Genomic DNA, 15,290 nt, shown 5'->3' with positions numbered 1-15,290 from the left:
ATTAGAGATTGCAAATTAAAACAACCACAACACACTTATTAAAATGGCCAAAGTCCAAAATGCTGACAACATCAAATGCTAGAGAGGATATGGAGCAACAGGAATTCTCGTTCATGGTTGGTGGGAATGCAAAATGGTACAACTGCTTTGGAAGACAGTTTGGCCATTTCTTACAAAAGCAAACACAACCTTACTGTAAGATCCATCCATCACACTCCTTGGTATTTACCAAATGAGTTGAAAATTGTCTACATAAAACACTGCACATAATGTTATTAGCAGCTTTATTCATAGCTGCCAAAACATGGAAGCAACTGAGATGTCCTTCACTATGTGAACAGATAAGTAACCTGTGGTACATCCAGACAATGGAGTATTATTCAGCATTAAAAAGAAATGAGCTATCAAGCCATGAAAAGATGTGGAAGAAATTTAAATGCCTATTACTAAGTGAAAGAAGCCAATCTGAAAAGACTATATACTGTATGAGCCCAACTATATGACATTCTGGAAAAGGCAAAACTATGGAGACAGTAAAAGATTGGTGGCTGCCAGGGACTGGAGGGAGGGAGGGATGAGTGGGTGGAGCACAGGGAAGTTTTAGGGCAGTGACACTATTCTATATGATACCACATTGGTGGAGGCATGTCATTATACATTAGTCATAGAATGTACAACATCAAGAGTGAATCCTAATGAAAATCATGGACTTTGAGTGATACTGATGTGTCAGTGTAAGTTTGTCAATTGTAACAAACCTACCACTCTGGCATAGGATGTTGATAACGAAGGAGGTGTGAGTATATGGGGATATAAAGTATATGGGAATTCTCTACACTTTCCACTCAATTTTTCTGTGAACCTTAAACTGGTCTGAAAAATAAAGTGTATTTAATAATAATAATATTTATAAGAAGGTATCACATATCAAATTAAAAAGAAACTCTCCATTTTAAAGATTTTGTTTTTAAGTACTCTCTACACCCAATGTGGGGCTAGAACTCACAATCCTGAGATCAAGGGTTGCATGCTCCACTGACTGACCTGGCCAGGTGCTCCAGAAGTTCTCCATTTTATTTTTATTTATTTCTTTCTTTTAAAGATTTTATTTATTTTACAGAGAGACACAGTAAGAGAGGGAACACAAGCAGGTGGAGTGGAAGAGGGAGAAGCAGGCTTCCCACAGAGCAGGGAGCCTGATGCGGGGCTCAATCCCAGAAACCCGGGATCATGACCTGAGCCGAAGGTAGATGCTTAACGACTGAGCCACCTAGGTGCCCCAGGAAGTTCTCCATTTTAGAAAGAAGAATGTTTACAAGCTATTATGGGTTAAATTGTGTCTTCCCCCCATTCATGTGTTGATATCCTAACCCCTAGTACCTCAGAATGTGACTTTATTTGCTATCTAGTTTGTGGTACTTTATTATGGCAGCTCTAGCAAACAAATACACAGGCCATATTCTCTAATCATGACATAATAAAACTAGAAATAGAAGAACAGAATTTTAGAAAAAAACTTGGTGAGTTTTTTAGTCTTCTTACTTGCTGGGCCAGAGAAGATATCAAAACTACAGTTGCATGTTATTTAAGAGTAATAAAAATAGAGGAGGCAAGATGGCAGAGGAGTAGGGGACCCTGTTTCAACCAGTCCCCTGAATTTAGCTGGATATCTACCAAACCATTCTGAACCCCCATGAAAGCAGTCTGAGATGTAAGAATATATATCTGGATCTCTACAAGCAGAAAAGCACTGCTTTTTGCAAGGTAAGAAGTGCAGAGTCATGAATCTGTGGGGAGATATAGGGAGATAAACAGAAGGGGGAGGGAGCCTCCATAAGCTGGCACCTGGAAAGTGATATAACACCGGAGCACAAAATTGGAACCCTTAGAAATCTGCTCTAGGGAGGGACATCCCTCTCTGAAAGTGGCTCTGGAAATGAAAAGGCAGAACACAAACAATCCAGTCAGGAAATGGGCAGAAGACATGAACAGACAGACACTTCTCCAAAGAAGACATACAATGGCTAACAGACACATGAAAAATGTTCAACATCACTAGCCATCAGGGAAATACAAATCAAAACCACAATGAGATACCACCTTACACCAGTTAGAATGGCTAAAATTAAGAAGGCAGGAAACAACAAATGTTGATGAGGATGTGGAGAAAGGGGAATCCTCTTACACTGTTGGTGGGAATGCAAGCTGGTACGGCCACTCTGGAAAACAGTATGGAGGTTCCTCAAGACATTAAAATTAGAGGTACCCTATGACCCAGCAATTGCACTACTGGGTTTTTACCCCAAAGATACAGAAGTAGTGAAAAGAAGGGGCATATGTACCACAATGTTCACAGCAGCAATGTCCCAAAAGCCAACCTGTGGAAAGAGCCAAGATGTCCTTCAACAGATGAATGGATAAAGAAAATGTGGCTCATATATACAATGGAATATTACTCAGCCATCAGAAAGGATGAATACCCACCATTTGCATTGACATGGTTGGAACTGGAGGGGATTATGCTAAGTGACAGAAGTTAAGCAGAGAAAGACAATTATCATATGGTGAAAACTCATATGTGGAACATAAGGAATAGCATGGAGGACCATAGGGGGAGGGAGGAAAACTGAATGGGAAGAAATCGGAGAGGGAGACGAACCATGAGAGACTCTGGACTCTGGGAAACAAACTGAGGGTTCTAGAGGGGAGGAGGGTAGGGGGATGGGTTAGCCTGGTGATGGGTATTAAGGAGGGCATGTGATGTGATGAGCACTGGGTGTTATGCAACTAATGAATCACTGAACTTAATAAAAAAAATTAAAAATAAAATAAGAATGTCAGCTTAAAAAAATAATAAAAATATGAACACAATAAACTCAAAAAGTATGAGGTTGGAGTCACTTCTGAAGGCTAACATGAGGAGCCTTGTTGACAATTCCTAGGGAAATAAGTATAATTGGTGAAAATCATTAAAAGAAAACATTTAAAGTCTATGGAAATTTCCCTAAATTTCCATATAGCAAGCAAAGAAACATTTATTCAAGTAAATCTAGTAACTCTCAGGCAGAACAATGAGAGTCTGTGGTACTTGAGCCATGAACAATTCTCTCCCTTCACATCTCCCCTCTCCCACCAATTAATGGAAACTCCACCCCAGGTGGGGGTGGTCAGGAAGGTATTGTTCCTCTCCTCAAGCTCCCAGTCCAGGGATATGATATCTTTTTCATCTCCTCCAACTCTGAGTTTTAGAGGCTAAATTCCTGGTGAGTATGGCTTCCACCCAGTCCCCATTCAGAAAGTGAAGGCTCTAACCTGGGTGTGGCAGGTTGAGACTACTGGGACCTCATCCGCCTAGCCCCAGCTTCCTCACAGGGCCCAACACCTGATGCAGTGGTTCTGTGATTTTGGGCAGGGGGAGAAGCTTTCTATAAGAACAGAGATACTGACTTTGTTTGAAACTGTGGGAAAGTTCAATTCTAAGGGCATTCTGAAAAATGATGGAGATTTTGGGGGTGAGCAATTAAGGGAAGGCTGACAGCTCTATGACAGCAATGAGGTAAACTGCAGGTCAGTTAGTTTACCAGAGAGAACCAGGGAAGAGCTCTCTGGGTAAGAACAAACCTCAAAGGATGTCCTCAAAAATTACCCCTGCAAAGGGGCCCAAATTTAATTGGATCAGATTGTAGAGCAATTTATGACCCAGGGCATTGTTGAAAACAATAGAGCAAGCAGACTGTAGTTAGTGGAACTGAACTATTGAGTGTGATACCAAAGGAGGCAGAGAGCTTAACAGGGAAACCAGGGAAAAGGAGAGTCAAAGAGAGCCCCACTAAAACTGCTGTCATCTTGTGCTCAAGGCTGTGCTCCCTGAGAAGTGACATCACTGGCTATACACCACAGGGAAAACAGACTTCACTTATAGCCTAGCCAAGTCAATAAAGACAGAAACAAGCAAATAATGAAAACAAGCTTGGAAAGGGAAGACGAAGATCAGTATCCAGAGTTGGTACAATATATTACCTAACTTATCTAACTTTTAACAAAGAAAGCTATGATGCATGCAAAGAAATAGAAAAGTGTAACCCATCACAAGAAAAAAAAAAGAATCAGGCAATATAAGCTGAGAGGGTCCAGATGTTATACTTAACAAAGACTTCTAAGCAGCCATTATGAATATGTTCAACGAACTAAAGGAAACCATGCATAAAGGAAGCTATGACGGCAATGTCTCATCAAGTAGACAATAAGCAATAAATTAAAAAAAAACAGGTAGGAATTCTGGAACTAAAAAGTACAGTAACTGAAATAAGAAATTCAGTAGAGTGGCTCAAGAGTAGGTTTGAACTGGCAGAAGAAAGAATCCATGAACTTGAGGATAGTTAGAGATTATGCAATCTAAAAAACAGATAGAGAAAAAAATTCAATGAAAAGGGCCTCAGAGGAGAGTAGGTTACCATTAAACATACTAACATATGTGTAATGGGAGTACCAGAAGGAGAGGAGAAAAAGAAAGGAGCAGAGAAAAATGTTAGAGTAAATAATGGCTGAAAACTTCCCAAATTTGATGAAAAACATTAGTCTAAAAATCCATGAAATTCAATAAATTCCATGTAAAATAACCATAAGGAGATCCACTCCCAAAGGCATCTTAGTAAAAATGGTGAAAAACAAATACAAAAGAAAATTTTGGGAGCAGTAAGAGAAAAATGACTCATTGTATATAAAGGGACCCCAATAAGATTAATAGTTGACCTCTCAGGAACAATAGAGGCAGAAGGGAGTGAGATAATACATTTGAAATGCTGAAAGAACAAAACTGTCAACCAAGAATCTTATATTCAGCAAAGTTATCTTTCAAAAAATAAAGACATTTCCAGATAAACAAAAACTTAGATAATTTGTTGCTAGCAGACCCACCTTAAGAGAAATATACTGAAGGAAGTTCTTCAAGCTGAAAGCAAATGACATAGGCAATAATTTGAATCCACCCGAGAGCACCAGTAAAGGTAATTATATAATTACAAAAGAAAGCTTAAATGAATATTTCCTTTCCTTTCTTAACTGATTTAAAAAGCAATTATATAAAATAATATGTATATAACTGTATTGTTGGATTTATAACAAATACAAATGAAATATATTTGACAATAATAGCAGAAAGGAGGTAGGAAGGAAATGGAGTAAGAAAGTGATAACAGTAATTCAACAACAGAAACAAATGAAGAGAACCAGAAATGTAAATAAGGTTAGTATAGCAAACCCTGTAATTACATATTTGATCTCCTTTCTTTTTAACGTCTTCCACAGACATAAAATTATATAAAGTTATAGCAATGTACTATTGGGTTTGTAACATAGTGAAGAGTACACAGAAATATGTGATAAATATGTGAAAGGGAGTAGGGATAACAGAGCCAGGTAGAAACAGCATTTGTATATTTCACTGGAATTAAGTTAGCATAAATCTGAAGTATTTTCTGATGAGTTAAGAAGCATCTGGTAAATCCTAGAGTAACCACTGGGAAAATAACTAAAAACTATATAGAGAAAAAAATCATTAAAAGAATTAAAATGTTACACTAGAAAATATTCACTCAATGTAAAGAAAACCATAAAAGAGAAATAGAAACAAAAGACAGGAGACACAGAAAGCAAAAAGTAAAATTGCAGACATAAATCCAACTCTATCAATAATAACAGTAAATGTGAATGGATTAAACAATCCAGTCAGAAAGGCAGAGACTGTCACACTGGATCAAAACAAGATCCAAGTACCTGCCGTCCAAGGAGACATCAGATATAAGTAGGTTGCGAGTAAAAGGATGAAAAAATGTATATCATGCAAACAAAGACCACATGAAATCTATGGTAATATCAGATGAAGAAGACTATAAGACAAAAACTATTATGAAAAATAAAAAGGGGCATTTATAATAATGAAAATGTCAATCAAAAGGTATGAGGTGTCACCAAAGCTCTCTTTGAAAGCTTTCCTTATTTAAATGACAAAAAACAAAAATAAATGAATTAAACTTTCAACTCTCAAAGTTACAAAAAAAAAAAAAAAAAACCATACAGGAGAGCACAGAAGGAAATAGTGATGAAAGCAGAGAAAAAAACCAGAATAACAATGGAATGGGTAAAGAAATTTAAGAGCTGTTTTTGTTTCTGTTTTTGAGGGGAGTATGGGGACAAACAAGCACTTCTCACAAATTTGATCAATTTAAAAAGAGAAAGAAAAAGTGAAAAGTATAAGGGGGATATTCTAACAATCAAAGGGAGAATCAAAAAAGAATTACTTATAAGAAATTATTAATACAACTCTATGTCAATATATTTTAAATGTGTGCAAGAAGAGACAACTTTTCCAATAAACTAGACTACTAACCACAGAAGAAACGAAAAAAGCAATCATGTAATACCTCCCCAGATGCTCTAAGCCTAGATAAATCTCCAACTTCCAAGGACAGATAATTCCCAAGTTATGTAATTTATTCCAGAGCACATATCTACATACAAAAAAATGGAAAACATTTGGGGAAGCATCTGAAAGCAAGAACACTTCCAGGTGTATGTCTCTCCCATCTCTCTACCAGGCTGGCCACCCCCACTGGATCACTCTGTCCCCAGTTGCTCTGTCCCACTAGAGTATATCATGTAGCAAGCCCTGTTCTGACCAAGTGCATCTCTAGCTGCCTGGAGCCCTGGCGCCCCCAGATGCCCATGTCCCCATCCCTTACCAGATCCCGGGAGGATATTGACCACACCCTTGGGAATGCCAGCCTTCAAGGTCAACTCTGCAAACTTCAAGGCTGTGAGTGGGGTCACCTGAGGAGGCAGGAAAGAAGACTGGGTCAGGAGGGATTGGGAAGTGGGGTTCTTCCTCCTCTCCCAGCAGCCTAGGTAGCAAGCAGGGAGGAAGTCATGGCAGGAAGCCCCTCCAGAGGAAGCCCCATCATAGCGGGTATTGCCAACCCAGCCAGCTTCCCCCACAGCTCCAGTGGAAAGCTGGGAGGAAGGCCTGCTACCTCATGTACCTTCTAGTGCCTTCTCCTGGCAGGCTCCCGCCATGTGGCCAGGCCTGGCCCCTTCCTGAATGTTCATACCTCCTTCACTCAGGGAGTGTGAGTCCCAGGACTGCCTGGAAGCCCCTCGTGCCACGCAGTGGTCTGTGCAAGATCTGGTTACCGCCTCACTGCTGGAGGCCGTTCCTCTCCCCTTGACCTGCCAGCAGCCATTCCTCTTCAGGCCCAGGTAATTTTCCTTGTAAAGGTTGGATTGTGCCCCACCCACCACCAGGCCTCAGAGCTGCCACATCTGTGGGGTGCTGGCCCTGGAAGGGCACAGGCCTGTCAGGTGCTCTTCCAGAGACAATCGCCTGGATCTGTGCGCAGCACCCCCATGCTAATGGGGGAGGTTATGGGTCATCTGAGGGTTGTTGAGATGCTCAATAAGCAAATATATGCAAATTTTTAGTGTAATTTGTTATGTATTAAAATGCTTTAGGAGTGCCTGACTCAGGATGAATACTGTAAATGTCAACTATTGTTGTGGTTGGTTTTTATATTTTAATACTTTGGGAGCCAAATTGCCCCAAAGCGGCCAGGGGAGCAAGAGACCTCCTGGGCACACTGTCCAGAGCCAAGTGATGGAGTATCTTGCCTTCAGTTCCTAACACCCCTGGGGGCAGGCAGGGGAGGGGCTGCTACTGCCACTATACAGAGCAAGAAGCTGAGGCTCATGCAGGGGCTGTCCTCATCCCCGGGGGACCCTGCTCAGGCCCCTCCAGCCTGTCTGAGTGACCCTGACATCCTACCTCTGTAGCTTCTCTATGAGGGACTGGGTTTCAGTCTCAGAGCATGAGGCCTGGACAAGGGTTACCAAACAGGGTTTCTGCTCCCCCAAGCCCAGAGTGCTGGCATCTGTGGAGAAATCTCTGACTGCTCACCAAGCAGCTGCAAGTACAAGGTCAGCTAACGTGACTCAGCCACCCTACTGCTGAAAGAACAGACCCCCCTGCTGCATGCCGCCCCTACCATTGTGAACAGGGCCCACAGAAGGCCAGCCCTCATCAGCAGTACCCCTCCTCCTTGAGGAGAAACCAGTCCTGGGTGGGTAAAGGGGCCAACGGGCCACCTGTCTCCTTTATAGGGTGCTTACTGATACCTTCTACAGCTCACAGGCCCTGCCCGGAACACACCCACACCCACCTGGGCAGGCTTGATCACCACTGTGTTCCCAGCAGCCAGGCAGGCAGCCGTCTTCCAGGAGAGCATCATCAAGGGGTAGTTCCAAGGGATGACAATGCCACAGACCCTGCCATACAAAATAAAGGGGACTCCGTCTCTCCAAACAGCCTCGGGGCCAGAGTGCACCTGGCAACGGTGTCCTCGTTCCCAAACCTGACACCCACTCCGGTTCCACTCCACTCCACTCCACAACACTCTACTCTGTTCTACTCTGCTCACTCCACTCCACCCCACTCCACTCCACAACACTTCACTCTGTTCCATTCTGCTTACTCCACTCCACTCCACCCCACTCCACTCCACCCCACTCCACTCCACTCCTCTCCACTCCACAACACTCCACTCTATTCCACTCTGCTCACTCCACTCCACTCCACTCCGCTCCACCCCACTCCACACCACAACACTCCACTCTGTTCCACTCTGTTTACTCTACTCCACTCCACCCCACTCCACTCTGGGCTTCCTGATATGGAGCCAAAGGTCCCCTGAGAGATACCTCATGCCTGCCTTTCCAAAAGTCCCTGATGGGGCAGTATGTTCAATCTGGCAGTAGCCCCTCTTCCCAGCAGGGCATGATGGCCGGGAAGTTTCTGATGGGAGCTGTGAGACATGCCTAGGGACAGTTGAGTAGGGCATGACACCAGGCAGTGGGGGAGGTGACAGCAGGCAGGGCTTGGGAGAAGGCCAAGGATCACACGGGCAGTCTGAGAATGTATGGGAGAGGGTTGGGATCACACGGTGGGCCAGGAGGAAGCAGGTGAGGGTCTTCCTAGGCATGAGGCCAGGGGTCAGTCCCATGGAGAGGAGGAAACAGTCAGCCTGGGAGGCCCTATAGGCTTGCCTCCTTTGCATTAAGAGATGGTACCCAGTGTCAGTGTGCCCCTCGGCCCCAGAGAAAGCCTGTGCTGAGCAGTGTCTCCCTCAAGGGGAGAAACCCCACAGTCCTGAGGGGCCTAATGATGACACATGTGGTCCTAGTAGGCATGTGACCCTGCTTTCCCCTGACTCCTGTAAAATGCAGGGCACTATCTTCGTCAGTGTCAGACAATTAATGAGCCCATCCACACAAGAACTCCGCACGGGCTACGTGACTTGTTTTCTTCATCATTATCATTTTCATGATCATCATCACCATGGGAACGTTTCTGAAAAAGATGACTTCTTAGCTAAACCCAGGCAGGGGGAAGAGTGTGGACAAAGGCTGAGGGCAGGACAAACTGGGGGTGGCTGGCACATCGTTCTGGGAGCAATGGGGTGAACTGAGGGGTTAGGAAAGCCGCTCCCACTCCCAGTACACCCAGCAGGGTGAGATGGCTGAGGGAGCACAGCGAGTGTTTCCAGGGAAGGGGATGAGGTCATCAGGGTTGTAAGGGCTCCAAGAAAAAACAGACATCAGGGAAGTCCCACTGTCATGGCTGATCTGTACTCCCCAAAATTCACATGTTGAAATCCTAACTCCAGAACATCCTTATTTGGAATTAGGGTCATTCCAGATATAATTAGTTAAGATGAGGCCTTACTGGAATAGGGTGGGTGCCTAACCCAAAATGACTGATGCCTTTATAAAAACAGGGCCATGTGAAGAGATAGACACACAGAAGGAGGACACCATGTGAACATGAGGGCAGAGATTGAGAAACACCAATGATTGCCGGTAAACCCCCAGAAGCTAGGGGAGAGGCCTGGAGCAGATTCTCCCTCACACCCTCAGAAGAAACCAACCTTCTGACACCTGAATCTGGAACTTCCAGCCCCAGAATGCCGAGACAGTAAATGTGTGCTGTTTGAGCCTCCTGGTTTCAGTACTTTGTTACGACGGCCCTAGCAGACTCATACACCTGCCGATATAGGGAAAACCTCCCCGTTCCTCCAACTCACTGGGAGGCTCAGCACCAGGGTCCTCCTCAGTCTGACAGGACGGACTTCCCGAGAGGCGTCTGGATGATCAGTGATCTTACAGACTCATGTGACTGGCAGCCAGTGTTCGTCTGGGCCCTGGTCCCCTTGCCCAGCCCCTCTCATAGCCTGCGCCAGAGGAAAGGGCTCCCAGCACTCCAGCCCTGCAGGACTCTCGCTTCACACTCTGACGCCTTGGCTGGGTAGTTCTTTGTTTTGGGGGGCTATCTTGGAGCATTCCCTCCATCTTGTGTCCTCTGGGGGAAAGGCTGGGTGGGCACCGCTGTCCTAGAGTCCGTGACATCTCTCCCCAGCCTTGCCCCTCTCTGTGGCCTACAGGAGAGGGTTTACTGTGTCCACAGCCCACTCTCCCGACAGGAGCCTCCCTTACCAGCAGGCCCGTCCTTCAGGACCTGGCGTGTTCATTCATCCGTGCTCATTTCTGTTGATCCAAATGACACTGGAACCCATTCTCCTTCTGAAACACTCCTGTGTTCTCCAGGAAACGGAGTGCCTCTGACCACCATCCATGGGGATGCGAGGTCCCTGCTGGTGGGTCACGGTGTCCCCACACTGTAAGGGGCACAGAGCAGGTGGGAATGCCTGCTGGGTGCTGACCACACTGGGCCTCTGACCCATTTTAGATGATTTTAGAGGACATTCCTCAGTGTGCTCTCCTCATGCAAGTTTCTCTTGGAGCTGTTCCCTGGGGTCCCCCTAGCTCTGCCCCACGCCTTCGCATAGCTGCACTCCATACCCTGGTAAGGATGCTGCATGAGCGCAGCAGGGGCTGTGCTGGGTTCTAGCGCCGGGGCCCCAGCACAGCTGCTGTGAGCACCCTCGGGCTGGTCTCCTGGTACACCTGTGTCAGTGAGCCACCATAGCTGTGCCTTGTGGCAGGGGTGCATTTGGGGACTGAACAATCACTGCCAAGCTGCCTCTCACAAGGGGGGGACCCCCTCCACCGCCCCCAGGCAGTGTGAGGGGGCTCCTCTCTCCCTAGGCCATCAGGCCATCTGATGGTGAGGTGAGGCCCCTCACTGCTGGGTGTAAATCATTTCCCCAATCCCTAGTCTGTTCTGTGTGGAGTGGACACTTGTCTTTCTCCTGTTGAGCACTGGTTCCTATCCTTTGCCTATTTATTATTTTTTTCCTGTTCCTTGGTGCTGTGTAGTTCTGTTTTTATGCACACATTCATCATTATACTCTTTTCAGATAAAAATTTTCAGGTGCACCCTCTACGAGCCTGACTGCTGCAGGGTTATTGAGGGGATTAAGTAAAATCATACTTGTAAAGTCATTAAAACAGTGCCTGGCACAGAGCAGGTACTTTGGAAGCAAAAGCTGTTTTACTTGCTAGAATGTAGTCCCCTGAGGATAGGCATTCTCATCAGTTCTGATCATTGCTGTATCTCCAGCACCTGAACTGTCTGGCATGTAGTAATTGGTGAACAGATAGACATTGGATAGATATGTAGAAAGGGGATGAGCACCCACAGAACAAACCACATTGAAAAGCACCCATTGTGTGGCGAACGTTCGCCCTGTGCTATGACTCACCCGATAGGCTCCTTCCTGGTCAAGGTCAGGTTGCGGTTCGGTCTGGCATGGTTGATAGGGATGGTGGAGCCCTGGAAGAAGCACGGAGTGGGGGGGGTCACTTGGGAGGGGCTCCATTGTTTTCTCACCCATTCCCCCTGGGCAGCCAGACTATGCCTGGAGCTCAGAATTGAACAGAGTCTTGTCTGTGTCCTGAAGCCCCCATGAATCAGACAGGTAAGAGACCCAAACCTTCCAGATTATGTATGACAGGGGCATCTGAAGACTCCAGATAGAGGTGGAGTGGGCAGCCAACAGGCGCAAGGTGCCTGCTGCACTGAGCCTGGCACAGCCCTCAGATGGGAAGTTGGTCCTGGTACAGGTAAGAACTCTGGCTTTGACACTGAGGCAGGGAAGTGGGGAGTGGGGGGCCACGTTGCCTCTGGAGGCCATGCTAGCCCAGGAGGCCCTGGGCGGGGGGCAGCTCCAGCCAGCAGAGATGCAGCAGCAGGAGGAGCAGAAGGTGCACCTTCCATCACACCTGCACCCCTCAGCCCCATGGAAAGGACAGACAGCGTGAAGCCCAGATCTGGCAGAGACCCCACAAAACCCTCGCTGGTGGGTGTCCCATCACTGCCTACGGTGGGCAAATCTCTGAAAATGGCTCCCATGGTCACACTCTGATCCCTGGGATCTGGGAGATGGTGAGCTACTCCTTCTGCAAAGATGTAGAATGGCACAGTTGACCTTAGGAAGGGGAGATGATGAAGGTGTCCCCAGAACCACCTCAGGAGCCCCCCCAAAGGCAAAGTTTTCTTCAGTTCATGGCAGAAGGATGTTAAGCCTGAGAATGGCAAGGGGATGGAGCACTGGGGCAAGGGCCAGAGCAAGGCCTGCAGTAGCTGAGAGCAGCCCTGGCCAGCAGCCAGCAAAGACCCGGGCTTCAGTCCTGCATCTCTACCAATACCTGAAGGGGCCTGCAGGCAGGGTCTCCCCAGAGCCTCCAGCTAAAGTCCAGCCTGGGTACACCTTGACACTGTCCTTGTGAAACCCTGGCATGGAACCCAGCCCAGCCTGCCTGGACTTCCCATCTGCAGAAATGTGAGCTGATAAATAGGGTTGTTTTAAGCCAGTAAGCTGTGCTCATTTGTTATGCAGCATGCAGCCTAACGCACTGCCCTCAGAGTTTCCTGCTGGGCTCAGCCTGCTTATGTGAACTCACTTGGTGGGCAGGAGCCTCAGCCTCACCTGAATTTTGTCACACCAGCCAGCGAAGTAGCGGAAGGTCTGGATGGACATGCCCACATGGGTCTTCAGGGCCAATGTGTAGACAGCACCTGCATCTAGAGCCTCGATGGTGGCCAGTTCTTCCTGATGCTGCTCCATGAGGTCTGCCAACCTGGCCAGGGGGTGGGTGGGGACAGGAGGCAGATGGGTTCAGGCCTGGAACAGCCTTGCCTGCTCTTTCAAGGCCCTTCTTCAATGAGTCAGGGGCCCGGCCCTGCACTCCCAGCTCTGCCACACTCCGATGTGCTGACCTCAGTTTCCCCATCTGTGAGATGGGACAGTAAGGTTTCCTTTGTTGGGTGAGTGTGAGAAATGGTGCCCTTCTGTCCCTCTCTCCTCTCCTCTCTTTTCCTTTCTTCCTTCCTCAAATATGGATGGATTAACTACTTTATAATAATGCTTACAAATAATCCTGCAAAAACAGTCCCTCTGCCTCTGTTATAAGGAGGTCACCATTCCAAAAGGCCACCCTCTCCGTCTTGGACAGCCTTGACCAGGGGAAAGCACGTCTGGCTTCAAGCACCAGCCGATCCAGTGGAGTGCGCCCCCACAGATGGCATCTGTGGGGAGTTGGGGGGGGATGATGGGAGAGATTCAAGGGAAGGTTCATCTACACAGCCCTCCTTAAGTGTGAGCACTCTGACAGCCAGCTGCCCTCCGGTGCTTCTGGTGGGTATGCTGCTATGGGCAGCCTGGGAATTAGGACTCTGCCCCCTCCCTGATGTAAGGGAGCTCAGGGAGCAGGGTACCCAGGGGGCAGGGTGGGCAGGGGAAGGTGGAGACCACAGATCTAGAGCAGCTCTCAATCTTGTACATGGGGGGCTCTAGCCCAGAGACGAGTCTGGGGCCAAAGCCTGCTGAGCTGCTCCTCTCTGCACACAGCCATGGCATGTCTTAAACCCCCAGCTACACACTCACACTCTCTGGGAAGCCAACCCTCAGCCCACACCAATCATATCTCCCTGCAGTGTCCTCCTAGCACCCTCCATCTTTCTTCAAACCTGCCCGACTATTATAGATACCCGCTTAGACAAGTATTCTAGTACTATGTGCCTCTCTCTGAGGGCTGGGATGGTATTTGTTCTCCTGCTCCTTCCTGGACCTCCTACACCTGCCAGGCACACAGTCAGCATGCACCACAAGGCTGGTGGGTGAAAGTGGACCAAACAGACACAAACAACTTAGGGGCAGAGCCACACTGTTACCTCAGAAATGGTGATATACCCAGGTAATTCTCTAGTTAAGAACAACAAAGGTGTAAATCACTTTTTGAGAACTATTCTAGACCAAATAAGGGAAACACTATGTTGTGGCATTTCAAGGCCTAGGGTTTCATCAACTAGAAAAACAGATGTGCCAAAGGCATATATCTATATTATAAATAAGCCAGAGTTGGCTTCTGTGTATTGCCCCCTATGTTGTTCACATCTTCATTGCAGGGTGAGACCTGTCAGCTCAAAATCTTGCTGGATACACGTTAATGTATCCAATTATTTTTAAAATAGTCCAAACAAGCAGACTTTTAGCCATTTAGAGTCTTGTTGCTTTGCATTCTCCAGGAACCTCCCTTTACACATTGGTTATTGACACATTACCATTGGTTAGATGGACCATGCAGTTGTAACTGCCCCCTTTCCCAGCCCTCTGACCCAGAGACTCCTGTTCTGCTACTGAGCAACAGTGCCGGGACATGGGAGCCCCCTCCTTGACCCCCTGACCCCGAGAGTTCCCTTGCACCCCTCCCATTCTGAGACCCCCTGACTACAATCTCTGGAGGGTCTCCCACTGTGGGGGCAACCATGCCATGAAGGCCGTTGCGTGTTACTACTTTTCATGGTCATATCTTTTTCCTTGATCAGCCCCAAATCCCTCCAAATCTGCCAGACAATGTCACGTGCATGTGATGTGGCCATGTCATAAATCCCTAAAGTAACTATCACCCAAGCACACCATTTGGGAAGCTCTTCCAGGAAAACCGAGTGGGATTGTTCTACTGTCAACTTTGTTAAGCTGCAGCTCTGCCTCCCAGAGTCCTGCCCCCAGAAAGTGCCAGTGGGAAAGCAGAGGAAGCAACCTCCATCACCCCCACAGGTCTGCAGGATAGACGTGAGGAAGGGCAAGTGTGGGGTGCCAGGCAGGCTCAGCCTTGCTCCCCCTGGCTCCCTAACAGCAGCATGGGCCACCACATTCTTGGCTGTGAATGTAAGGAAGTGTCTGAACACAAGGTTACAGCTTCCCACAGACTCTCCCACCAGCTCTTGGTGGTCCTGCTCTGGCAGCTGGGAACACTGGCTCTCCAGGTTCCTGAGAAGCTCT

The 15,290-nt window shown here is 47.0% G+C and overlaps 1 protein-coding gene across 2 annotated transcripts in view; it reads right to left on the bottom strand.

Annotated features, from left to right (window-relative positions):
- Positions 1-15,290, bottom strand: part of ALDH1L1 (aldehyde dehydrogenase 1 family member L1) — a 107,898-nt gene that overhangs the window by 14,555 nt on the left and 78,053 nt on the right. Inside the window, exons 13-16 of one of the 2 annotated variants that reach the window (XM_025860284.2) lie at positions 12,936-13,086; positions 11,709-11,779; positions 8,211-8,316; positions 6,741-6,828 (exon numbers count right to left, since the gene is read on the bottom strand). In XM_025860284.2, the coding sequence (XP_025716069.1) occupies positions 6,741-6,828; positions 8,211-8,316; positions 11,709-11,779; positions 12,936-13,086 (416 nt within the window). The remainder of the gene's footprint in view (positions 1-6,740; positions 6,829-8,210; positions 8,317-11,708; positions 11,780-12,935; positions 13,087-15,290) is intronic. The other variant, XM_073889873.1, reaches the window with a different exon arrangement.

Source organism: Callorhinus ursinus, unplaced genomic scaffold, assembly GCF_003265705.2.
Source record: "Callorhinus ursinus isolate GAN/ISIS: 27379988/994484 unplaced genomic scaffold, GSC_fseal_2.0 scaffold119, whole genome shotgun sequence".
NCBI lineage: Eukaryota > Metazoa > Chordata > Mammalia > Carnivora > Otariidae > Callorhinus > Callorhinus ursinus.
This window is presented reverse-complemented; position numbering and strand designations above follow the sequence as displayed.